Source organism: Thunnus albacares, chromosome 24 (assembly GCF_914725855.1).
Source record: "Thunnus albacares chromosome 24, fThuAlb1.1, whole genome shotgun sequence".
NCBI lineage: Eukaryota > Metazoa > Chordata > Actinopteri > Scombriformes > Scombridae > Thunnus > Thunnus albacares.
In genome coordinates this window covers 10,021,404-10,048,849 of record NC_058129.1, presented here as the reverse complement: position 1 = coordinate 10,048,849, position 27,446 = coordinate 10,021,404, and the positions used below count along the sequence as shown (strand labels likewise).

General features: G+C 38.9%; 1 protein-coding gene across 1 annotated transcript; it reads left to right on the top strand.

The window, feature by feature from the left end:
• Positions 1–19,934: 19,934 nt before the first annotated feature.
• On the top strand, positions 19,935–27,382 carry LOC122976355 (protein boule-like). Its single transcript, XM_044344797.1, has 11 exons — positions 19,935–20,130; positions 21,838–22,002; positions 22,195–22,286; positions 22,730–22,784; positions 22,887–22,962; positions 23,262–23,422; positions 23,776–23,847; positions 23,982–24,017; positions 24,103–24,198; positions 24,740–24,832; positions 25,250–27,382. Exons 1-11 carry the CDS (start codon positions 20,110–20,112, stop codon positions 25,388–25,390), a joined length of 1,008 nt encoding a protein of 335 aa, XP_044200732.1. The 5' UTR covers positions 19,935–20,109; the 3' UTR covers positions 25,391–27,382.
• The last annotated feature ends 64 nt before the right edge of the window (positions 27,383–27,446 follow it).

Genomic DNA, 27,446 nt, shown 5'->3' with positions numbered 1-27,446 from the left:
CTGTTGTAATTGTCACTGTCAGGTCTGCACGTCCTTGACACAGATGCCCAGTTGCTGCATGATATGGGTAAAGACAGAATTGTCTGTTTACCAGAAAAAGTTATTACATTTGTTTTTAGTTGCTACAGAGATAATCTCCAGGAGGTAAAACATCATGTTGGGAACAGTCTTCTTGAATCTGTTTTGACTATTGGTGTGGGAGCGCATCCTGTGTTTCCTTTATGCAATACTGTCTGAATTCAGTTAATTCAAATTAAATTCATCTGCTGATTGAAATTTTGTGCCATGCAGCTCAAGAGTACACCTACAGTACATACACTCTTATGTATTGTAATCGAAAAGTCCACACATAGGAAAGAGGAAAGCTTATTATGTAAAAGTATGCAAAAGAATAGTTGTCATTCCACACCTGATCTTTAGTCCTAACATACCTAAACTCCAACCACAAACATTATAAAAAGAACAGCTGTCAAATGCCAAGTCCATACCAGCCTAACCACAGACATATAATGTAAAAACAGTAGCTGTAAAATGCAAAAAGCACAGTGCAATTACATGGGTGGGGGATACAGACTTATTTTAGTCTATTTAAATCTCCTATACGACACATAATGTAACTCCTGAACACTGTATGTGAGATCAAAATGTATGAAGAAATGCACCTTAAACTGGCTGTTACACAACAGAGGTGCTCTTGCTGTCTTGTTGAAATAAAAAAATAAACATATATACATACTATATAGCTAATATTCAAGACAAACAAAACTGATACAACATCAGTGTGACCAATACAATGTGTAATCAATTAAACTACCACATATCTGTTACACACTAGCTGCTGATAAGTGTCCTCTTCTCTCTGGGAATCATTAGAGGCATTAATTTACGAGTCCTGCCAACTCTGTGCAGCTTCACGTCGTCTTTACTTGCCAGAGCACCTGATAACGATTTGGAACAATTTAGCAACTGCCATGTGTGAAAGTCAAACTAATGGGCCTCTTTTTGTTTGTATCTCCATCTGTCAACTTCTTCTCTACGAGACAGTGAACACTTGCTGATTCCATGCGTGAAAAGTGAGACACAGCCACACTGTTAGGTTTGTAAGAGGAACCTTGTTGAACAGCAGTTTGTGTGATTTTTTTTTAGGTGAGTCTTCATCTCAAGTTGTGTACAAATTGTGTGTCTTTTGCTAAGATTTTAAGACCATCACCTAACCTAACATGGCTCTACTTTACCTTAACCATCTATGAACAGGCATTTGATTTGTAGAGCTTTGGGGGGCAATAACATAAATAAAGTTAACAAATAGGTCAATTAACATTAGTAAATCATAGGCTGAGTGATGAAAAGTTATGGAAAAGTAATTGGATACTGATGGGACATACAGTATCAGTACGTTTTATATTGTTACTAAAACTACTTATGTTGAAGAAAATCACAGCTAAAGCGTAAAATGTCCTGTGTGTGTGTGTGTGAGAGAGTTTTTTCCATGTTCATCGGGTTGTTTGAAGTGTGCTGAAAACTAATTGGAGATCATAGTTTACTCACATCTAATTTTACAACTGCATCAGTGACTGTTGGTACGGTCCACTGGATTTCTGCTCACACAGCTGGCTATTAGAGCCGTATGGCAGGCTGATAAAGGGCCATTAGAGGTGTGTGTGTGTGTGTTGTGGGATAGGGACGCAGGTGCTCCATGGGCTGATATTACCCAGGATGCTCAGGATGGGGGCGTAAGGGTTATGGAAGAGGGTAGGAGGCTCTCTGTGGAGCTCGCAAACACACCTGTGATCCCGTTAGCACGCTCACACACACTCACACACACTGTGTCATCCCCCCCCCTAGCCCCTGCGCTGCAGCACGTTAATACACACTCTGATAAACAGGCTAATACTCGCAGCGGCAGCACTTTACACACCATTGAACGCAACACACGGTAATCAGTGAAGCCAACACGTGGCACGGTGTGTGTCTGTGTGTGATGTTTTGGAGACCTCTGTGTGTGTGTATTGCATTGCCATGTATGTAACAAACAGGGTACAGTGAAGCATTGCAACCTCATTAAGCAAGTGTGTGTGTGTGTGTGTGTGTGTGTGTGTGTGTGTGTGTGTGTGTGTGTGTGTGTGTGTGTGTGTGTGTTTATGTGTGTTCGCATCATGCCTGTAGGGATATTTTAATGTTACTGTCGTCATACTTAAAGGAAAAGTCTGTCTTTTTTTTCAAATTTTGTTTTCTTTTTCAATTTTTCAGACACCCGTCTTCATGCATCTTGGACAGATCAGATCTCAAAAAAATCTTAGTATAAATGCATCCAAGAGGCTTTCAAGACAGACTGAAACTCAAGATGCATTATAGCAAGATACTGAAAAGGTGAAAATGCAGAGCTTTACATTTGGCAGCAGCTCAAACAGATAGAGTCACAGCAGGTTTGTTAGACAGATATACTGACACTTGTTTGATGTATTTGCAATAAAACCAAGAACATCACATAGCAGAAGATGGAGAAGTTGTGGAGGATCCAGTAAAATGAATTATATCATGATTTATATGTCTATATCTTTTTTCTATCAATTTCTATCCTAATCTAGATCACTTGAGACACTAGGACAATTTCATTAAAATACTGGAAATGTTGCTGTTATCAAAAGACAAACTCAAAATGTCTCATTGAATGTGTTTGCATTGTATTTTGCTTGCAAGTATTAAAGGTGCTGTATATTATCATCAACTACAAATGGAAACACTAAACATCTACACTTCATGATACACACAGATGGTGAAAACACCCCTCAATCACCCAAAGATGAAACAAGTCAGAAAACAACCACATCACATCTCCTTCAAAAACAAACATTTAATTATGGTGGCTCTGTTGAATTAGTGGTGGACCGGCGGGTTTTGATGTGTGCCTCTAAATAGCGTGAGCTAGTAACATTTTTTTACACAAAGACATTCAAAGCAAATCCCTTTAAGAGGAAAATGAAAAACAATCAAAGACTAATAGGGCTTGAACTTCTAAAAGCCTGGATCATCTGATCATTTTATGTTCCATTTATAAAGTTAAAAGTTATAATTGTTGTAAATATTAAAAAAAAAAAAAAGCAATTTGCCAACTTGCCAGCAAGTAAATTTAAAGCTACATTAGAGTGTTCAGTCTCTGTTTTGGAACAACTTTAAGCATGGGCATCTTATTTTTGGTTGGCGCATTGTTTACTGTAATTACAACTGATGAACTTCTGTCAAACTCAATCATGAGGGAAACTTTTCGTTTTTTCCTTGTTTCTTTCTGTAGACATTCAACTTGTCAGTTGCACTTAATAGACTACAGTGTATAGCTGGTGTGACAGGATTCTGGAAAGTTATGTGAAATGGTCTACAAAAAGCGGTCAGGCACAATCTGCTACTTAAGAAGCGGTCATAATGGGTTTGTGATCAAGTGGTTTGCTTCATATTTAACCCCATTTCAGAGAGTTGAGGTTCAAGGTCATTTTAACATATGGAGTCCCACAGGGGAGTGTTTTGGGTCCCTCGTTGTTTTTATTATATACACTCCATGCACATTCATTTTGTATGAAGAGGCTCTTTGAAATGCCTGCATTCAACACACCACATTTTGTGGTGTGCTTTGAATTGGGAGGTGAGCAGGAGATAAAAGAAGAAAAGGGCACTGTAAGGTCCATTGTAGAAGGAGCCAGGAGGGAGACACCACATGAAGGAACCTTATTTCACCTGCTTGTGACAATAGATAGTCAGTCCTGTCTCTTCATGAAAAACTGCTCATATTGTAAGAAATACATCCAAAGGCAACCAAGTAATGCAGGAAGCAGTGTAATCTTATAGAGCAGACAAAAGGACGCCAATTCATGTGGTCGACATTGGTTTCCTTAAATATCTAATCACAACAATGCTGATTTTCCAACCTTGACCAAGGTCTATTAGTTGCCTAAACTTACACTTCAAACACAGTTCCAGACAAAAGTTTAACTATCATTTAAGTAACGCTGAAAAATATATTTCGTCACAAAATATGCAAATTTGGACATCCATGTTCACCAAAGGTAAACTCTAAGTGAAAGCACAGTACAAATTTATTTTGCTTGAGCATTCGCTTGAGTATATATTGCAGCATCGTTCCTGTTAATGCATCCCTGAGCTTTGACCACAGCACAGACCTACTGATAGTCAATGAGCTATTAAGGCAATCTGTGGTTATGTAAGACAACATTGGCTTAATTCACGCTCTGTAAATAATTGTGTCATTGCACAGTGAGCTCGCTTCACCACCCAGGATTTCACACCATTTCCACCACTTCCAGCTTTGGTAATTTCCAAAAAACCCTCTCAACACACAGGCTGTGATGAAACCATCTTGTTAGAAGACACCATGTGACATTTTTATGCAGTTCTTGCAAATTTGTACCTTTTTTTACAATAGTAAAAATGACATGATAACAATAAACACATTAATATTAAACATAAATCCCATAAGTATTTGAATCAGTGCAGACTGAGAGCATCTTGTAGAAAATCAATAAGCATAAAACAGATCATTTCCACAATAGGTCAAAGGTGGACAACAGTGACTGGACAGACACAGCTAAATTCTTTACGCCTCTTTACACTAATATCAGTCTAACGCTAGTGTAAGCCAATGGATTCGTCGAGGAAGCACAGCTGGCTTGGTGGCTGTGGTCTCCCGACACCAGCTGCAGACTCTTGTGCAGAAATAGCCACCAGGTGTCTGGGATTTCACGCTCCTTCCCTCCTCCAATGGTTCCCACTGCAGCCTGCTGAAGCATTACTGGGTTGAATTAACACCAGCTGTTCCTCCACGGTGCCGCCATGGGCCCACAGCTCAGCACTGGTGCCTTGTCTCCCTCGCAGAAGACAGAACAGGGTGTGTTTGGATTCATTTCCAAGTTTACTTTGAGTCACGATTTTGTAACCTTTATTAGGTGAAGGGTGCAAGCTGTTCTCAATCTGAGGGCTCTCTCCTTGCAGACCAGCTAATCACAGTTGTTTCCACTCTGTTGACAGGTCATGGAAAATACTTCCAAGACAATTTAATCAAATATAATTGAGAATAAGATGTAAGATTAGAGGCATACTCATAACAATGCTTGTTCACCCAAATTATGAAAAGACACATTTTTTCACTTACCTCTGGTGGTGTCTCACCATGCAAATTTGTTTTCTGCCTCCATAAACTTACCAAACCTTAACCATAGAGGTGATTAGAAGATTAGAAAATGCTTTTTTTTAAAACAGTGTTGGTTTTGTAAGGCAATGACAAATTAAATTACACTTGTTAAAATCTGGAGGGCACTGACAAACTGTATTTTCTTATTTAGTTTGGAGGACTTGTTGAATCTAAATTTCTATTCACCCCCACTTAAAACCTGGGAAAATAAACCCATCATGCATGGCTAAATACCATTATATGTTAGGCTAAAAGCTACCTTTAAATAGTCCTGATATTACAAGTGTGTATGCTGATCAGTATTAGTTTGGTTGTGTTCTTAAAACAATTTACTCTAATCTACCCTATTGTGGATATGACACTGCAATATGATTGGCTGGTGGGGTGATGGAGTGTTGTTGCCAGACCAGACTCTCTTCTACATTCTCTTCTCCCTCCTTCCTTCATTATTTCCTTCTTCCTTCCTTTCCTCCCTCCTCTCTGTCTCTCCTCTATCTAATCACGAGTGTTTGAAGCTTAACTGGGATGTAAACAGAGAAAGGAAGTCTTTAGAGTAGTAATCACAATCTTAGATCAAGCACACACATCAATACATACACACACACATACAAGCATGCACACATAGTGGTGAATATAATATACGCATAGGCCTATATTATATTTAAAGAAACAAATATGCATACACATGGATATATGCTGGTGAGTTCATATACACAAATACATACACACACAAACAGTCGTCAGATCAGGCAGCACATACTTCCAGTCCAGTCTGCTAACAATTAGAACAGTTAGTGGTTCAGCATTGCCAGCCAGCCGCACAGCCTGTTTATAATGTGATCGAACACAAATGTCATAACAGTGAAGTTTTGAGACAATCAAGATGCATTATCAACATGACAGCTGAAAGTCAAAGAGAAGGTGAAGCAGATATATAATCGAGCCGGGAAACGATTACCATACCTATATGCACATTTACTGAATCCTCTGCCTGTCAACCAAGCCAATGTTTCTTTCTTTGTTTCTATCTTCACTGTTACACTTTCACATTGTTTCTCTCTACTTTGAAGGGAGTAAACATTAATATTTATCATCAGCTCCAGAGATTGGTTTGCAAGTTTGACACAGAGGAATTATAAGAGCCAAAAAACAGTGAGCCTAACTGAAAATAATTACCAGCATCCTGCCCCCTCTTGCTAATTCCCTGATCCTTCACATTGTTTTCTGATACTTAATCCATCATACACTCTTCAATCCATTGCGATCCCTTGTGATCATGCAACAGGAAAGTAATTAAAACTTTATTTATATAGCACTTTTCAAAACAGCAGTTGTAAAGAGCTTCACAGTTGATAATAAAAATGCGTAATAGTACACAGCATGAAAACAGCAAGTAAAGAAATACAATTTATAAGACGGAAACAGACACTCAGCAATAAAAACAATATAAACAAACAAAACAAGATTAAAAGACAAATAAAACCAATAGGAATTGTAGAGCAACAAACTTATAAAAATGCCAGCCTATACAAGTGGGTTTTTAAAAGTTTTTTTTAAATGTGGTACTGACTCATCTGACCTGACAGTGAGGGGGAGGCGATTCCATAGTTTTGGAGCTAAAATGGTAAAAGCACGGTCCCCCTTTTTGTTTTGAGTCTGGACCGTGGGACACGTAAGAGCAATTGGTCAGAAGATCTGAGTAATCTTGGTGCAGAGTAGTGGGTTATAAGTTCAGACAAGAGGGTGCCAAGACATGGAGGGCTTTGAATGTGATCAGGAGGATCTTGAACTGAATTCTGAAGCGTATAGGAAGCCAATGTGAATGCCAGAATGGGGGTAATATGCTCTTTTTGTTTCGTGTTTGTCAAAAGTCTGGCTGCAGTGTTCTGAACCAGCTGAAGTCGGGCAATTGCGGATTTGCTTAAATAAGAAAACATGGAGTTGCAGTAATCCAGGCGGGAGGAGATAAAAGCATGGATGATTTGCTCTACGATGTTCTTAGGAAATGCTGAACTGATTTTGGCAAAATTTCTGAGTTGTAAAAAAACAAGACTGAACAAATTTCTTAATGTGATGGTCAAAAATCTGATTTTGATCAAACACAACACCAATATTTCTAGCAGATGGTTTTATATCTCCTGCTAAGTGCCTGAGGTATGGACTAATACTCCCTGAAACTTGGTCTGGACCAATGACCAAGATTTCTGTTTTGTCCATATTCAACTATAAAAAAAAAAAATCAGTGACATCCAATATTTGATAGCTGTAAGGCCACAGTGTAGAGTATCTAACAGACTCATGAGCCTTACAGACAGTTAAGTTCTTAATGCAAAGATTAAATGGGAAACGGACATTGACTATGCTTTTCAGGACTCTGAATGGAAGCTGATTGTAATAGCTCTCAATCATTCTCCTATAACAGTCGACACAAACTCTTACAGTTTAACCTCATACACAGGGTTTACTTGACACCTCAGCACCTCCACAAGATAAGTAGTAGCAACTCAGAATATCGTCCAAGATGTAGGACTGAAACAGGGACTCTTTTATATATGTTCTGGACATGTAGATGTCTGGAACAATACTGGAGATCTATCTATGGACATGGAAAAAATGGAGCGATGATCAGAATCTGCATTCATAAGCATATCATTAGTGACTTTCAGCAGAGCGGTTTCAGTACCATGCAGCTGGCGACAACCAACCAGATTGAAATGGGTCGAGAATGTCATTAGCTTCCACTATTTCCAGTTGTTGTTTAGCAACAGCCTCTTCAACCATTTTTGAGACAAAGGGTAATTTAGAGATTGGTCTGTAATTATGAGGGAGTGTTGGATCAAGACCAGCTTTCTTAAAAAGGGGCTGAATACAGGCTTGTTTGAAATAGTCTGGGAACAAACCGGAGGACAGAGACTCATTTACAATAGAGAGAAGACAAGGGGCAATGACTTCTAATACCTCTTTGAACAATCTGGGGGGTAGAGAGTCAAGACCACAGGAGGATAAGAGCATGTGTAGCACAATATCAACAGATTATTCAGGGAAATAGGGGTAAATTCATGTGGAGGAGGCAATTGGCGAAGTTACATATGAGGTGGGAGGCGTTATAGAGGCTTTGATACCCTTAACCTTCGCAACAAAATAAGCTAAGAATTTATCATGGACAGAGGAGGCCGAAACAGTTGAAGGAGCAAGGCTTACAAGTGAATCAATGGTGCTAAACAGAATTCTAGAGTTATACATTTTTGCAGCTACGAGGTTTGTAAAATACATAAGTCTCTCTTTTTTGATTAATGAAGTATAAGAAGACGATGACTCTTTTATATAAAGGAGGTGGACTTGTAGGTTAGTTTTCTTCCACCTTCGTTCTGCTCTTCCACATTCTCTTTTTAGTTGTATCCTCACTTACCCAAGGTGATGGATTTGACTGGCACCTTGACATTGCCCTAATGGGAGCAATGTAATCTAAAACTGATGAATGGAAAACATTAAACTGATCAACCAAGTCATTTACATCATGAAACTGAGTTAAGCTGCTACACTGAGAAAAGGTCCAGAGGTCAACAAAATCATTCAAATTCATCCACTGAGAGTATCCACTGCAAGTTTGGTGGAAGCTTGACTTTGTAGAACAAAATAAGCGCGGTAAAGGTTAAATGCTCGGTGCTTAAATGATGTGGCCGCAGTATCATGTCACATTCAGGTGGAGAGAAGGTTCAGCTGCATCGGGACACAGCAGGAGAGCATTAACGGCTGCTGCTGGATTGAGCAGCTTTAACTGGATTAACCAGGGGAGGAGAGCTCGCAAGTGACTAAAATAAGGTTAGTGGGCATGAAAAGGAGTGTGTGTGTGTGTGTGTGTGTGTGTGTGTGTCATGACTCCTGGACCGGCCTTGCTTGTGCATGACTCTCTCAAAAACTCAGAAACACACACGGACACAACTGTGTGATTTTATTTTCTAGAGGACGAACATAATAGGCCTCTTTCACAGGAGACATTTTGACATGTCACAGTAGGAGAAGCACAGGTGTAAATAATAAAATTAATGATGGCTGAATTCCATTTAGCTGCTTCAGTTTCAGGGTCCTGCTATTGTCAGTGTCTCTGTTGCACTGTCAGTGGCTCACTGGGACACTCGAACAGAGCAGGGCCATCGTTAACGTTATTAGTCACTACTATGACAAGTCAAAATGTCTGCTGTGAAAAAGGCCTATGGCTGAGCTAAGAAACACACTGACTGCACTCTTTTATTAGGGTTCTTATTAGTTTTCTCACATCTGCTCTCTTCAGAGACCATGGTCACTGTTTCACAGCGACGTCTAGCTCAGGAGTTCAGCTGATAAATGAAGTAATCCGCACAAAACAATGCCATGTTGCATATTTAATTCTAAACGTACCAAATTATTAATTCAAGTATCAATATTTAATATGCATCTGTATTCGTATAGCATAACAATTTAATTTTATTAAGTCCATAGGGAATTGCAGTATTCCTTTTGAACCAACTACTAGTTATGCTGTTAAGTCTTTATATTTGTGTTTTTTGTGTTTTTTCAGAAAGTATTTGACTGGATTAACAGAGATCTTTTAATAAATACACTGATTTATGTTAGGTTTCCATTCATTAATTAATTAATTGTCTTGTCATGATGCTATTGTGGCACACTGTTGGTGTCATCTGGGAGGTGACTCATTTTCGGTCAACTTTCAGATCTCTAATAGGTATTTTTTTCTGGGATTACTGTCCTATAGTCGACAGTGGATCGACAGTGATCCAGCTACATCTGTCTGTCCCGCTCTGTCTGTCCTCTTCGATCTCCCCAGTCGTCTGTCTTCCTGGCAGGCAAGCAGTCTATCCTACACTGGGACCGAAGCCTCCTCGGCAGACAGCGGCCCTAATTTCATTAATTATAAACCAATATGCTGCTGGCAGCCCCTCTGGAGAGGACTTTACCCAGCACTGGCATCTGTTCAGCGCAAACACAGCGAGGGATGCAGGGATGGAGGGAGGAGAAAACAAGGACATCTCTGACTCCCGCCATGGGTGAAGCATGGTGCTGTGCAGGGGAACGCATGGGGGAGGAGGGACGGGGGGGGGGACTGGTTGGTGGGGTTTAAAAGTTCGTGTTTCCAACATGGATGCTTAAAGTAGCATTCCAAGACATTTTCATCCAAATAGGGAGAGTATGATCGGACCAAGTTTAGTTTAGGAAGAAGAAAACACCTTCTCAACTTCATTTCAAATTCATTTATTTAATGTAGATTACTGGAATTAACCCATGACCTCAGACTTTCCATATACTAAAGTTGTGAGGCTTTGGCACCAAGTTTTTATTTGTATTTCGATTGTCTTCAGAAGTACTGTGCAGTAAACCCCCCAAAATCGCAGCAGGACATCAAACCAAATTGTTACTTTATGATGTGCTGCGCTGCAAGAATTATGGTCCTTAATTTTTCTTGCTTCTTCTACACCTTTCTGTTTTTCACTGCTGACTCCTTGTGCAAGAAATCTTCTCCTAAATGCTTATCTGTGCATACTGTATGCCTGTGGGAAGCCACTGGCACTTTCCATTGTTTTCATTTGCCAAAATAGCAGTCGCTGACATTGCATATAGTGAAATGGCGGTTATTGTTTTGTGTTTGTTATAGTGATGTGATGGCAGATTTTCCTCTTCAATCAGGATCAACATCACGGTTAGAAGTCACATTAAAGTCACATTTTAAATCACATTAAAAAACAATGTATTCCCATTAATCTATGGAGGAGAGAAAGCTTGGTGTTTTTGGACTCTATGCATGTGTGTGTTTCCACAATGTCCAGATAATTAGGCCTTATTAGAGCAGATGTTGGGCTACTGACTGCATGGTAGCACCCAACCACAGCATTACAACATACTATGACAAAATGACCCTTGACCTTCCCTTTAATGCCACCAACAGGCCAATAAAAGAAAAAGAAACGAAGAAAGAAGGAAACAAAGAAACAGAATACACATAAACAGGCTGTTAATTGATACACCAGAATCACACACGCTGACACACAAACACACCCATGTGCATTCAAAGTGCAAAAGCATGTCACCAAAGTGGAAGCTGTTTACTCCCTCATCATTCATAAATTATACACATAAACACACACGTTCACACACACATGCACAGGATCACAGACAGAAGGTTTTGTTTTATTCCTATAAACAGCAGGACAAAAAAATGATGAGTGATTATTAGCGTTGTTGTGTTTTCTGCGGATTAACACAAAGCAGTAATAGTGTAATTTGGATAAAAAAGAAAAAACAATTTGAAAAAACTATAAACACACAATATACCAAACTTCTGAAAAATTCTGACTCTTGATTTGTCATTATTTTCACCTAGTTATTGTTACGTGTTTGTTGCTGTAGCTGCCAGGTCCCCATGCACTTCAAAAACAAACCCAACCGCAACGAGTGATGGGAAAAGGTGAGCTACTTCCTGTATCACAGAGCAGCTTTAATGTGATTTTCAGCTCTAATTAGAGTTAAGTCACTTAGTGTGTTGTAATGTTGTTTGGCTCACAGAGCAGCAGACGCCGTCCATCAGCCAAATGAAATATTAAACTGACCTACCGCTGGATGGTGTGTGTGTGTGTGTGCGTGCGTGCGTGTGTGTGTGTGGATTCATACGTGTAGTTGTGTCAGGAGACCTCCATAGCACACTATGTGTCCATTGCTGCCACATACAGTAAGCACACACACACCACACAGACAGACAGACAAACACATACACACATTTCTGACCTACATTCACTATACACAAACAACAGGGTGTCAGGAGGGGCTGGGCAACAAATGAATGTGTGTGTGTATGTGTGTTGGGGTTGAAAATCTGCAGGTGCACTGGGCCGTGAATCTAATGCAAAATTAGTGTTATCTTGCTGCCAAATAATTCATGATCCCGCATCCGAAATGATAGCAGAAGGACTTGACTTGTCATCCCCTCGGTCTTTGTCACTCTCCCTCGTGAATGATGTTTTATTCAAAATGTCACATGAAGCAGAAACTAGTAAATAAGTACAGCTACAATTGGCAATTCTCTGGTTTGATCCCTAATGACTTTTAGGCCTGATTTCAGCAGCATACAGTGTGTAATGGAAAATGAGATCACCTCTATTTATATATATATATACGATAATACAATACAACAGTCATAGAAAACAGAGCTAAAACACGTTAAAAAAGTTTAACAGTCAGGTTCTGGTACCATCAGCTCTTCTAGAGGTAAGGACCATCATTGTAGGCTCATCATCACGTCATGTATCAAAAATGAACTTTCAACCAGAGAGGGCAATGAAACTTTGCCCTTAAGCCTGGTATTTAGTTTCTCTTTAAAAAGCAACTTAACACCTCATTTTAGCTCGAACTAATCCAAAACATGCGTTAAAACCCAAACACATCTTGTTCCCGTCTTGTGGTGCAGTATTTTTCTCCCAGTAAGGAATGTCCAGTTGTCTCTGCACTTAAGTATTTGTCACTGTTAACTCTACTGTTGTCCTGTTGAGAGCTGCAAACAGACATGTGCTGCTTCCATGGCACGAGGTGTCACCGGTAGCCTGTTATTTTCAACCACTTTTCAACAGTTGCAAGTGTTAATGCAAGGATGAGAACCTTTTCCAGCTTCCCACATGCGATTGCGGTCAATTAGTATTCTTTGGAAAGCAAAGTAAAGCATGAGGTACTTCTACGAGACATCAAAACCCAACTCTTTGTGGTGGTAGATGGTGGAACTTAAGCAAACAGTAAATAGCTGGATTAAAAATCAGACAGAGAATATTATATACTAAGAGAGAATTTTACAACTCTGTAAAGTTGTCATGGTCACTACAAAGTAATCTACCAGGCGTGTGTGATTGCATGCATTTGATTGGCCAATGCAGTGTGTTGCTGGATGATATTGCATTCCTTTGTGGCAAAAATTGAGTCATTTTCAGAGTGCTGCTTGGACGACCCAAATGACCTTCTACTTGAATCTACTCTTCAATTAGAAAAGGTCAGTGAAACAATGCTTTTCAGTTTAGTTTTAGGTAATTACAACAAATCATTCCTCCTCTGTCATCCAGTCATATACTGTGGGTCAATAGTCAATAAGGAAGTAACATTAGACTGATAGAACATCCTGATCCTTTTTGAGAGAACAATCAGGAACTCCACCCCTGATAATAATGATAATAACCATTACCAGTTAAGCTCCAAGATCAAATAATCCAATGACTAGTGTAGTGGGAGCCACATAATTATCTCCAGCTGGACTGACTTCATGTCAAAGAACCTGACTTGATGGGTGGGTGCAGTGACATCACAATTTTGTACCTGCTATGTTCAATAAAGGAACTACAAGAGGTAAAAGAAAACAGCAAGGAGAGTTGGCTTCACTTTTAGCTCTCTGGCCAGAGACCAGTTGACTGTGTTTACTCTATTATAGGTCAGTGTGTGTGCACACCCACTAACTATAGCCAGGGCCCCAGCACATAAAACCCTAAATAATATGTCTACATTTAGAGAAATCATCGGGTGTTGCTGTGGAATGCAACACCATTGTGGTGAAGCATTTTCACAAAAGAACAAACAGAAAGCCAGAGGAGAGATGATATATTGTAGTTATATAGATATGATGCAATGTCACCGACACATGTTTATAGACTCTAGTTGTCTATGTGACTGCCAGTAATGCATGTAGTGTAATGTCATGTAGTGTATGTCTACACATCCACTGCTTTTTAAATGTTGTTGCTTCTCTGATAAGAGCAGCTTTGGAGGAAACACTAAACACTAATTTTATATTCTTAGATACCACTGGGATACCAATTGGAGAATAAAATCTGTCAATTTGATTAGTAAAATGACAGATTGAGACAATGTCATTATTATAACATTATTTTTAAGCATCATTTAGCTTAATGGGCTAAATTAAGCATCAGTGAGCGCTTAGAGAAAGACTCAGAGCATTATCTCCCTGGTTCTTTGAAATGTCACAGCAGCACAGGTGTAAACAATAAAATTAACGATGGCTGATTTACATCTAGCTGCTTCTGTTTCAGGCTCCTGGTATTGTGCATGCTGGCTCACTGTCACACAGAGCCATCGTTAATGTTATTAATAACACCTGTGCTTCTCCTACTACTACTATATTATCATCCTCACTCTCTTTATTTTCTTTCTTACATCTGTGAAGTAACACCACACTCTGACCTGAAGTCTTGCAGGGTTTTAACTGGGTTTCATAGAGAACACTCACAAGACATCATACTGTATCTGAGCCATGCTACACTGCCATCTCTTGGGCACTGAGAAGATGGCATTTTGCCATACATACCAGCACATAAGGTTAAACAAAATTAAAAGAAGCAAAAACAGTATAGGATTGGACATTAACGGAAGAATAACTTTACAGGAGTTGGACTGACTAAACTAGACTCTTATGATTATGAAGGGGTTTTAGGCTCTGGTGACACTTTCTATGATCACTATACAGTATCTACAATCTGACATGAGCTGGTTGGTCCAGTATGCAGCGCTGTTTGAATACTACATTTTAGATACAGTATGCAGACATGCACTTTGAGTCATAATTACATTACTTTACATAGTCAGATTGATCATTCAAATGTATTTTAACCAGTCAAAATACTGTTTAAGATAAAATAAATCACCTCTTAAACTCACAAATTAATACGTTACATCTAATTTGTTTAATTCATACAAACACCAATGAGTAAAAAAGACAAATTGTTGTCTTATGGCTGTTAAAGTGGGCTAACTGTGTCTTGGCTGCAGCTTCATATTTAACAGACATGAGAGTGGTATCAGTCCTCCTCCTCCTGATACTTCTTAGGAAAACAACAATAATTTGGATGATCAAAGAGTACTGATTTTTTAATCTATAATTCCATTTTTATGAGTCGGTTTGATCATTCAAGACATACAGGATAACTGAATATATCTCCTAAATAACATCTGGATAACCAAAACTCCTCTGAGGATTCTATACGATAATGAAAAGAGTGTGGTCTTACTACTCAAAAACATAACATAAATTATGCGGGTCATCTGGTCCACTGGCGTAAGGTTAAAAGGATCATTACTTTATTCATTTTCCCAGTGCAGCATTGAATGAATACTGGTGGGAATAAGTTGGATACGAGGCCTGGATGCTACGCAGGCTACATATAATCTTTGTTTTGTCGTGATCAACAAAAGTTGACAAGAAGCACGGCCAGTAGGAAAGCCTTCCTTCTCTGATAACCTAAACACACTCGCATGCAAAGACACACACGCATGATTGCACATCATGTTCACACTCAGAGCCACATGTCTTAGTTGATCATATTTGCCAGCGAAGTCCTATGATTATAACATAAACAAAATGGAGCACAAAGAGGGAGGTCTGAGCCCTGTAGTCACCTGAGTATTCACAGACATGAAGGTGTGTGTTTATGACTGTTTTCTTTTGCCCGCTCCCTGCTTGTAAGAAAACAGCTGACCTTGCTGTGCTCTGCCGGACTACAAAGTGATTTCATCTCAGTTCATATACAAGCTCTTTTGTTGAACCATCACATCTTGCTCGCCACCACCCCTCCACACCTCCCCCAGCAAACCCACTGCCATTTAGAATAACAGATGAATAAATGTACGAGGGGGAAAAACAGTAGACTGAAACCGCAGTGGAACTCAGTAATGGTCAGCCAGGCCCACCACGCCTCAGCAAATGTTTGTCCAAACCTGTTATTTCTGGCATTGTACTGTCTCAAAGAGATCATTTTATTCTCCGAGAGGAATGCAGCAGCTATAAATAGTCTAGAGATGAAGGAGGGGAAATCAGAGATTTGTAGAGTAATTACAGAGCCAGAGTCGAACCCTTCTGTTATGGCTCATTTTTCATCAACCTCTGTCTCCACGACTGTCTGACTGACTGACCAACTGAGGTAAAAGGGCCATTTTTCTCTGTGGGAAATGTGTGTCAGACCTGATATTTGACCTCGATTTCTTTTATATCTGTTCAGTAAATACTCATATGATATTTGTAACAGTCAAATGTTGTAAAATTTTGAGAAAGCAATGACAAATGATGACTAATACAGTGTGTGTCATTTTGGAAGGAAATGACGAACAACACAACATTAAAGCCCCTGAGAACTTGGCTTCAAATCTTGAGTATATTTTGATAACTTCAATGCATTTCTCACTTCAAACCAGTATGAAACACATATAAAAATGCAAAAAATATAGAAATCTCTGAAGCAAAATAACCTTTGGCAGAAAATTGTGTGTTCATGTAGGACCCCATCATTCACAATAAGAAGCTGATTGAGAAAATAAGTTTTCAGGGCCTTTAAGTTTGGAGGACCTGTTGTCATATGTCACCTATCTTAGCACAAAGACTGGAAGCAGAGAGAAACTGCTGCCCCCGCTCTATCAAAAGCAAGAAAACACACTTTTTCATTAAGTCCAAAAACCTGAACGTCAGACCCCTACTGTCACAAAACAAATGCTGTTCGCGAAACAGTCCAGACATTAACCATTGCCAACTTCTGGAGACACTGAGGCTAATTTACCTGAATTCTAATTTTGATAAAAAAAACATCCCAAGTGTTTGGCATAGCCGCCCGGCCTGCTTGGGTCCTTTTCCTCAGCTAAAAGCTCACTTCAGAGCCCCATTACTCACATCTTGACATTTGAGATAAACAAGGAACATGACGAAATGACTGACTGGAAACAAAATTTTGTATTGAAACATGAAGTAAAGCTCAAGGGTTTGTGTCCATGTACAAAGACTTTTCACAATCTTGCCCTAAGAAAAAATGGCCCCAAGTACTGCCACTCACACAAGAGGAACATAATGATAATATAAAAAGAAATACACAATATTAACATGAAATCAAGCTAGAAATAAGTCAATACAAAGAGCAGAACTAAAAACTACTGGAACATAAACCCCTGAGACACATTGATAACTTAATCTCTTTTGTTTTAAGTGAAAACTCAAACAGTCAGGCAAGTTGCCCTGACAGCACTTGTGTCTTAAATCATCTTTGTGAGGCATAAAAGGACTTTTAGCTGGTAAATTGCTATAATTATCAAACATGCCCTTCTCATTTTGCACAGTCAGACCTCGTTGGCAAATTTACCCGGCAATTAAGAAAAGCTTTAAATGAATGACAAGTAATGGTGTGGCCTGCATTACTAAGATGAGGACAAACAATTTGGAGAAAAGAGGTTGCAATGACGGGAAATGTGCAAGACGGGCGGAGAGGGAATACTGTACACATCCTGAGCTTTTTGTCCAGGGTTTTAAAAGATGTATTCACAATAGTAAGAACGTGTTGTATGAAAACCTAAGAACAGTTTTACACATTGTTCATTCATTACTGATATTACCAGCTATCAGTCGGTCTCTTTTCTCTCAGTTGGAAACACTTTGTAGGCTTTGTACTGTCACTTTGTTGTGGTCTGAAGGAGGAGGAGGAAGAGGTGGGGGGCATAAGATGCAAATGACAGTGTTTCAGAGCACTCTGTCGCCAATCATAAAGAAATTACAGCTCTGTGAGTCTTGTACGCAACATCCAAAGCGGCTGCTTAAGGATCAGAGAAAAGTTGAAGCTCCAACTGGTTTACATGGATATATTGTACATGAATTCCTTGAGGCCTCTCTTGCCTGTGAAATGTCTCTGTCCATTAAATCCCTATCTATTAATTATCAGTCCAAAGTAATCCAGGCACCCCTTTCCTAATGTTAGGAAGGAGGATCTCATAATCATAAGGGAACTGCCTCCAAAAATATACATATTAAATGGAAAAAAAAATCTTGCCAATTTAATTTATTTGGCCACTCACAGGAAGATGATTTCAAGACAATTTTGACAGTTGTGGTTAATATTTGTGGGCCAGTTATTCCTATAATAACTGTAATTTCTGAATAAAATGGGTCAGTAAATGATTTTTAAAAATGTGCTGATTTTAGTAAAAAGGAAAACAGTTTGTAGTTGTAAACAGATCCTTAGATCCAATTTGCAAAAGCTTTGACATCACCAAATGTGTCAAGTTTGAAAAGCAGGAAACTAAGCCAACAAAGAAACATGCAAATATGTGAATACTTCCAAGGTCTAACTTTTAATAATCGGCTTTGATTTGATATACAGTACAACAAGAATAAAGACTGTCTGTAATAGAGAAATGGCGCCGTGGTGTGGGACGTTTATAATACTGCACACATCTGGCTCTTCACAAGACAGTTGAATTCTTTACTTCTTATATTTTCCATCCCTTTTGTAAATATATACATGTGTGCAACCAGCATTGACCACAGTTTAAGTTTAGACCTGTATTTCATATTTCATATTCAATATCAAAATCTAGTCAAGAACATGTTTCTGTCAGTTTGTAACATAATGCAGTAAATGAAGCTTAATTTACCTTTAGGCATAATTTTTAATCTTTTTTTTTAAAAGGACAATATTTCGTTGTCTGGTCCTTAAAACCATTTTTGGTTTTAAAATGATTTTTTACACAGCACTGCCTCTGGGTGGCCATGTCTCCACAGTTCAACTGCATGGAGCTTATACATGAGAGAAATGTTTGTGACCATGATGGCATTGCTTTGACCCTTTACTACAATAAATGTACAAGCTGTAAACACACAGTAATTAGAAATTTAATCTCCAAATGTGCCTTCATCAGCTCACAGATGTCTACTTTCTGGCAGGAAAGATGCCTAGGACAAAACAACAGTTGCAATTCAAGATTTCCACCAATTTTCTTATAGATATTAGTGGAAATAATGGATTAAATGTTCAGCAATCATGTTATGGTTCTGGGCATTCAGCAGATATCTAGGTTTACTAAAATATATCTGGAGATACAAACCACTGCTGGATAACAGGTAAAACGTAGCATTTTGCCTTTTCCCCTAGTGCAGTGGTAGGCAAATGACGGCTCATGGGCCAAATCCAGTCCTACAGCAAAAAACATTTGCCCCTTGATGTAAGTTGAAGTTTAGAAAGCTTGTGAAAATCCCAGTGAATATAATTTTGTCACATCTAATAGCCTACTGCCCACAGATGATGTGAGGCATCAATAACATGGTTGCACCATGCTATTTGAACAGTGCAAGGTGCTGAAATTAAGTCTAATTAACCCATCAGAAATTAACTTTTAATGAATTCCAATTCAGTTTTAATTCCACAACTTTAGCCTATTTGGGCATAACAGATTTGTTCTTCACAAACACATTTAGGTGGCAGTCTAACAGAAATGGTGTGTTGATGCCATTTTTTTCTAAGGACACAACAACAGTACTTTCAATCAACCAGAAATCTCTTGTCTCTAAGTGCAACACCAAACATTTGTTAACCAGGAAAAGTCTCACTGAGATTAAAAATCTCTTTTTCAAGAGGGACCTGGCCAAGACAGGCAGCAGCACAGTTAACAGGGTTGCAGACATAAAAAATATAACAATAAAATAACAATATTTTATAACATATTTGTGTATGTAGTGGTGGAAAAAAATACTCAGATCCTTTACTTAAGTACCAAAACAACAATGTAAAAATACTCCATTACAAGTAAAAGTCCTGCATCAAAAATCCTAATTGAGTAAAAGTTAAATTAAATTAAAAGAAATAAATTAAACTAAACACGATGAACAAACTGAACAACCCCAGGAGAAAGCGGCCCATGGTTGAACCTGATGTGTGACCCCTGGTAGGCGGGGCACCGCGGGGTGAGTGTCGGCGTCCAGAGCGCCACACAGTCGGTGGAGGAAGGCAGGGGGAGGCACGGAGCAAAGCTGGAGGTTTTTAATCGACTATGGTTCAATTGGGATTGTAACCTGCATAAAACTTTTTTAAAGCGAAGACGTTGACCAGATAAATGTGGCTATGGAAGAAGAGAGCCAAAACGTGAGTGAGCTGCCAGTTAACTTATCGTTTGCTATCTTGCTAGCAAGACGCCTAAACTACGTAGTTAATTAAAACGTTGCGCTTAAGTTAACGTTATGTTTTATTTACTGTGAGATTAGTTAATCATATATTATAAAGTTATGAGCTGCTTTCATTTCACACTTCTCATCTCAATTTCTAAAAATCAGCCCAGAAAGAAAGTGCTAGCTTAGCTTGTGCAGCTAATGTTAAGTGGTTCAACCTGCTAAATATCACCATCAGAAAAGCTGGGATTTTATTGAAATTTGCTGTGTGGTTAATTAAATACTGATGTTTGGTGATTAAGAAGCTTTTGCAAAACAGTTTGGAACTTTTTGGCAGAATAAATATTCGTGCTGATTCACATTGTTGTCAAAGCTACCATCCAACTAAGCTGAAAAGGGTCTTGAATAAATGAAAGAATAATTAATTGAATTTTGTATCCAGTAAATTACACTATCCATTTTTGGTGGGATTTATTCAGTTATTCTTGGTGGTTTGTATTCTTATGATTTATTAGATGTCACTGTTTACTCATCATTTTAATTTAATGTTACATTTGTGGTGAGTACAGTTAGCATTTAACTACTGTTTAACTAACATTAAAGCTCTAATGTGACGGTGCAGCATTGAAATAAAATCATGGTTTAAAATAGAGTGTACAATTAAAGGTGCTATAAGCAAGAATATCCCGGCCCATCCTGTCTTGTAATACCACTTTGTACCTCAAGAGGCAATAGTGAGTCATTGTGGTGTCCAGTCTGCCCTCAGTCTAACATGAGAGGATGAAAAAGTAGTGCTGCCCCTTGCTACCGGCATCAAAAACTGAGATTTTTAGCCAGGCAAAAAGCTGTTGTAATCTAGGACCATTACTATGTCACTTTATGAAGTTTTGATATTTTTTCAGACAGGAAAGTAACCATTTAGATTCCATTGTTTCCCCTGTAATAGTACAGGCCTGGCTGGCCGCCAGGCCAACGTAGACCCCCACCAGGCAAAAAAAAAAAATTTTTAAATACCAAAAATAATGCCAAATATCCATTAATTTGGAAATCAATAGCGTTTGGGAGTCTCTGAGCGGCGCTTTTTCGAAACGTGAGTCGGTCTGGCAGTAAATGTACAGTACAGGCTACAGTGTGTCAGTTAATAAATGCTGCGGCCTCTCAAGACCAAGAAATGTCTCGTCTGTCCTTTCCCCAACTGCTGGAAAAGTGAAGGGGGTTAGCCCCGAATATAACAACAATGGGTAAGCCTAACCTGACGACGCGTAACAGAGAAATAGAGAACGGAGAAATGTCTAGCTGCTAACCACCACCACCTTTTCTCATGTTGTAAGAGTGATTTTATCTACTGGCTGCAGGTGTGTCAACTATGTGTGACTTGAAAGATTGAAGGTCTTACTGTTTATTATTTAGTTTGTTGGAACTTTAATGAAATGACAGAGTTGTTAAAGGTTTTGGTTTTTACACTTTCTTCAAAGACAAGCTTTTTTTTCTTTGCTTTGTTGTTCTTTTGTGCATAAAATGACATTCACTACTCTTCTAGTGGTAGGTTACTTCCTGGTGGGAAAGTACAGCACTTCATCCCACGTTGCTGATAATATGTGTGAGAAGAAGAGTGTAGTTACCACTTGCTGGCCCAGAACCAGGCCACGTTACCTTGCATTTACGGTTGTTTTCTTTTTTCAAGTTGACATCCTGCTGTCCATCTCAGACCGGCAGCAGCTCCTCCACCCCTGATTTACCAACACCTGGAAACCACAGCAGCAGCAATAGTGACAGCCCGACCCACCACCTCCCCCGCCATGGCACTGTCATCCCCAATCGGATTTTTGTCGGGGGGATTGACTACAGGGTGAGAGCTGCAAACTTGCAGGATTGACTCACATTTCTGATAGCCTACAAGCATGCAGGTTTGGGTTTGTTGGGTTTGTTGGTTATTGCCACACATAGCTACTGCTGGCTGTAAATAATCTGAAATCTTATCAGCTACCAGTTTCTTTTGTGGCGAGGACACAGTCAAAAACGTGTGTCTGTGTCTGTGAAGGTTAATGAGAGCGACCTGCGACACGTCTTCTCACAGCATGGTGCAGTCAAAGAGGTGAAGATTGTGATAGATCGCTCAGGAATGTCAAAGGGGTGAGTTAATTTCATTTGCTTCCCCATATACAGTTAGTGACTAATGATGACCATGACTTTGAGTTTTATTCACAGATTTGACATTATTCACCTTTGTATGTGAGAGAAGAATTGTTGAACATACAAAGTTGCTTTAACAGTATTGAAGCTCTGCAAAATCCCCTTTAGTGATGTAAAATGTGCATTTTCTGTTTTGCAGACATGTGATCAGTGATGTGGCTGCTTCTGTTTTTAAGAGCAGAATCTCACTGCTATGCAAACCATGATTGAGTAGCAAAATTATGGATATATTAGGCATCATTTTATGCCCATTTGCACTTAATAAGCCTCACATATTTCATATCTTTGGAGACCTTGTGATCTTGACTATGTTTAAAACGTCTTTGGGTTTAATCAGTGTTTTGGCAACATACAGAGAGCTATGTTTCTGTCTCTCTGAACAGATATGGGTTTGTTACATTTGAGTCCCAAGAAGATGCACTGAGAATCCTTCATGATGTAAGTAAAGCTGGACATGACTGTATAATGAAAATAAATTTTAACTACATTATTTATATGCAGCTAATCTACCAGATTTAATTGTCTAATGTGATTTCTAAGGCCAATGGAATCTGTTTCAAAGACAAGAAGCTCAGCATTGGTCAGGCTATCCGCAAACGGCAACCTTCAGGACAAAGTAAGTCAACAGTCTGCTGCTGAACGACCTTTGACAAATGGCTCATGGCTCAATAAAATTAATAGCAGTTTGATAAGAAAATTCACTCACTATTTATGATGGTCTTTGCCACAGTTACAAGGTCCACTTTAATAAGGTACGTTTTTAGGACTAGCACTAAAAAGTAATTGAAAATGTTTTACATCAGGGCCACAATATGAACCCTGAATTGGATATTCTATAAGTCTATTTTCTAAGACATTTTTTGAAAGAAGTAAAAGATCCAGATTTACTGTTATGTGGTTTCCTTCTTTTCACAGCTAAAAGTGTCCCTTTGGCCGGCCCCAACCATGCCATGCCTCTGCCGATGTCTTGCGGGACCCTGCACCTGACCACCTCCACAGGCTACCCCTACACCTACCACAACGGAGTGGCCTACTTCCACTGCCCCAACACGAATCCTCCTGCCCAGCACTGGCCGGTCAGTTCTCGCTGATATCACACACACATAATGCACAAGACCTACTGTATATATCAATATTAAATGACTGGACATTTAAAAACATGCTAGTCGCTTGAAGTATTGCAGTAGTTGACATCAAAAACACTGTTGCACAAACACAATATACTTTTCTGGCTCACTTACCAGTTAGCTGTTCTTTCCACTTCTGTTTCTATCCACCCATTTAAAAAGAGGCAATAATAAATATAAAAATAGAAGAAACAAATCTGTCTTTCAAAAAATTTGGTTGGTGAAGTAGAAGGTTGCGAGTCAAGGGAGCACCAAGATGTACGACCAGGTAATGTTGGATGTTGTTGTGCTTCTTCTTGCAGCATACTCCTTCAGTGATACTCCCTCAGTCCCATCAACCTGTCTACCAGCAACCAGCATATCACCAATACCAGGTCAGTTCCAGTGGAGATGGTAGCGATTAGCAGTTTACTGTTGCTTAATAGCAATTTTTATTAATGAATGAGAATAGCAGGTGGTTGAACTTTACATAATAGTCTGCTCTATTTCTACCTCACTCCCTCTCCAGTGTGTCCCAAACCAGTATCAATGGAATGTCGTCCAGGTAGGTAAAATAAAGCTTTAAGTTCTTTTAAGTTCAGGAGAATTTGATAGATTGTTGATCTGTTGTTAATGTCTATCTTGTCCAGTCACCGATGCCCTCCAGTCCAGTCGTTTACCCCCAGCAGTCAGAATATCTGTACCAGCCCACTGATGGAGGCTTTGTCCAGGACACCATGCCAGAGGTACGGTGGTCGTTTAACTGCAGCTGCAGGGGGAATCTGTTCTCATGAGGAATTGCTTTTTTTAGTTTATGTCAATTTGTAAATTTTGCAGTGGGAATGATCAATTATCAGGTGTAAAGAACGCTGGTTATGACCCCAGTTACACCTGGTATTAACATGCAATATGTATCTGGATACATTATCTGGGTAATGGCATTTGATCACAGGCCTTTGCATTTATACATTTATTCATAAGAGTTCTCATTATCTTGATTCTGCACACTTTGTGATCAGATCTCAATGGAAACTTCTCAAACCTCTCCTGCACTATAGCATGATCCACTTCTCTGCTGATGGACAGCGTGTGTGCTCAGTGTGTTATGAAACTGCTGATTGTGAATGTAGCCTCCTCTTCTGCTTGCTCTGATGATGTGTAACAGTTCACATAAATACATATAAAATCAACATGCGTTTCATTGTGACTCTGCTGGTTATGTGAGTGTCTAGTTAACTTGTTTTTCTGAAGTGGAGCTCACTTTGGCATGTTCTCATAATTTTGCAGTATGTAGAGCCCTCGGTGCAGCAGGTTTACTCTGTGTATCCTCAGAGAACAGAGGGAATGACACCCATTGTTCCACAACGCGACCCTGGAAAGGTAATCAATGAAACAGCTGAAATAACTGATAACTTACAGTACAGTGCATGAATTTGCATTAGTTTCGCCTTAGTTAACTTACCAAATAGTGATGTACAGTCTCTGTACTGTACTACAACACCTTTGCAAAGATGAAGACAAAGTGACCAAACATACATTTTTATTCATCAAACTTTATCAAAGCAACATCAGACAAGCTTTGTTCAGCCTGCTGTTGGCACTGCTGTTTACTTAGTTTAAGAAATAATAATAAAAGTATGATGAAATCTAGCCATTTTATTAAAACACAAAAACATAATTTTGACAAAACAAACGTAACCATTCATTTTCAGTTGTCACATCAGCATTTTTGTCATGTTTGTATACTCCATTTCTACAAACCTTCACTGAGTCATAATGTCATCTTTTTCCCCACAGAATCGGATGTTTCCACACTCGCGGATCCATCTAAAGCCAAAGTACCGCCGCTACGCCCATCACAAGGACTATCACTGCCTGCCAGAAGCAACAGAGCCACTAGACGCCTCCATGCTTTACACAACCTCTTATGTAGGCTAAACCCACAGACAGCTTTTCAAGAGTTGTCGTGTTTCATGGGATTTCAGAGCCTCTTTCTTAAGATGATAATTTTGTCTGTCGCACCTGTTCCCACCAACTCTCCACAACCAAGGTAAGCTTTCACCTTGTAGGCCTCACAGATGTTACGGAAAACTTGCAGCTCTCACCTGATAGTTTGATCCAGCTGGATGATTGAAGTTGAGTCCACATTACACTGGCTCACATTACATACTGTACATTACAGTTACAGTGGTTGCTCTTCACAATTTTTTCCTCAATTAACACACATAAACTTAGCAATAATATAAATCAAGCTTTCTCTGTAGTAGTTGTGACATAATACCTTGGAGGTGAATGAACAATACATTTGCTCCTGATTACAGCTAAAATTTAAGTACATTGTGCCACCAAAGTCTCAAACCTGAATTCTTTTGTTCAGCTTTTATCAGATAATACTCAATTTAGTCTTAAAACCTTACAAATTTACAATATTAAAAACAAAGTCACTTTGAATAATTCTATTTTTAAACCCGTACATCATTTCTAATAATAAAACATTCACTGAAACATTGCTAAAAATCTGCAACAAACAGGAAGCTCAAATCTACCATCCCTCAATTTTGACTTGAACATAACTTGAACCCTTTCTTCGTTTCATAGCATTGTTACAACAGCATAAATCTCAGAAACCTCCACAGACACAAGTACCATGATGTATCTGAGAATAGCAGAGATCTATTTTGTTTATTTATTACCATGTCAGCTTGTTCTCTTTCTACCTTACTGTTCAATGGAGCAATGCTGTCCATCCTCAGTGTATCAGTGATCACATTTATATGTGGAAGGATATGAAAAAAATAAGCTAAGCTAATCAGGCTCACTGATTAGTGAAACAGGATGCTAAGAGTTAACAGTGGGGTAATCGGTGTTGGGACCCTGATCCACACTGATTGATCCACAGCCAATTCATGTTAGAGCAGCGCCTAAAAACAATATTTTATATAGTTTTTCGATATGATGATGTGAAAAAATGTGGCGTGAAACCTTCTGCACTGATAATTTACAGCCACTAATAAATAGGCAGCTGTACCCTGCAGACTTGAATTGTAATGTTGAAACAGTAGATGTTACAGCAACATGACCACAGTACTTTGTGTATATTCTATATTAAGCAGGCTGATTGTTTGGTGTATGTTGAAGTATATTTAGCCGTTTCTGACAGCAGGATTCATCCATGAATGAGTATTGTGGTTACTCAGGAGTTTTTTATTTCAAAAATTATTATTTTATATTTGGAAGTTCATGGAGGTTCACTAAAAACAAAAGTATGAAGGTAGTATTTAAAAAATTTGAGCAATATTTTAAAGCTTGCAGGGTAAGCACAAGACAATTTAAGAGTGAGTGCCTCCAGAGAAACTTTGTCTCTGTACTGTATTTGAGTGAGCAGAAGGGCTCCTGCAGCATGCTGTCTTCAAAGCTACTCACTCAGATTTGGAAGTTTTTTATTCTTCTTATGCAAAATTTGCAAAATCCACTGGATTTGACCTGGAAGCACCAAATGTAAAACAGGATTTTGTTAACAGTTGTTTGAAAGCAACCTTTTACATTGTTCAAGTGCTCAGAATCTCAGAAAACAGAAAATTTGTTAGTGCAGATTCGGCATATATATTTGTTGCTGTTTGCTCTCAGAACTTGACTTTTTGATCTCAGTTTGAATTTGTTAGTTATGTCATTCATAAAGTTAATTAGAAATACATAATTGTGTACCTTGAAGGAGTAAGTAAGTAGGAAATATGTGTACAATAACTGATTTTAATTTTTGGAGAATTGTCTTTCTCTCGTGGCTATCCTTTGTTCCATTCCATTTGTCAGTGTAAATTAGTCGGTCTGTTACTTTTATAGTGTTATAAAAGTTCCTTTGGTGCTCCACTTCTGGACGTTATATTGTTGAGTTCAAACGGCGTTTTAAAATATTAAACAGGCCTGCCTTAACCCTCTGGGTTCTGAGACATTTTCTTCCTATTACTGGTGCCTCGACTCTCTTAATAAACCGTAT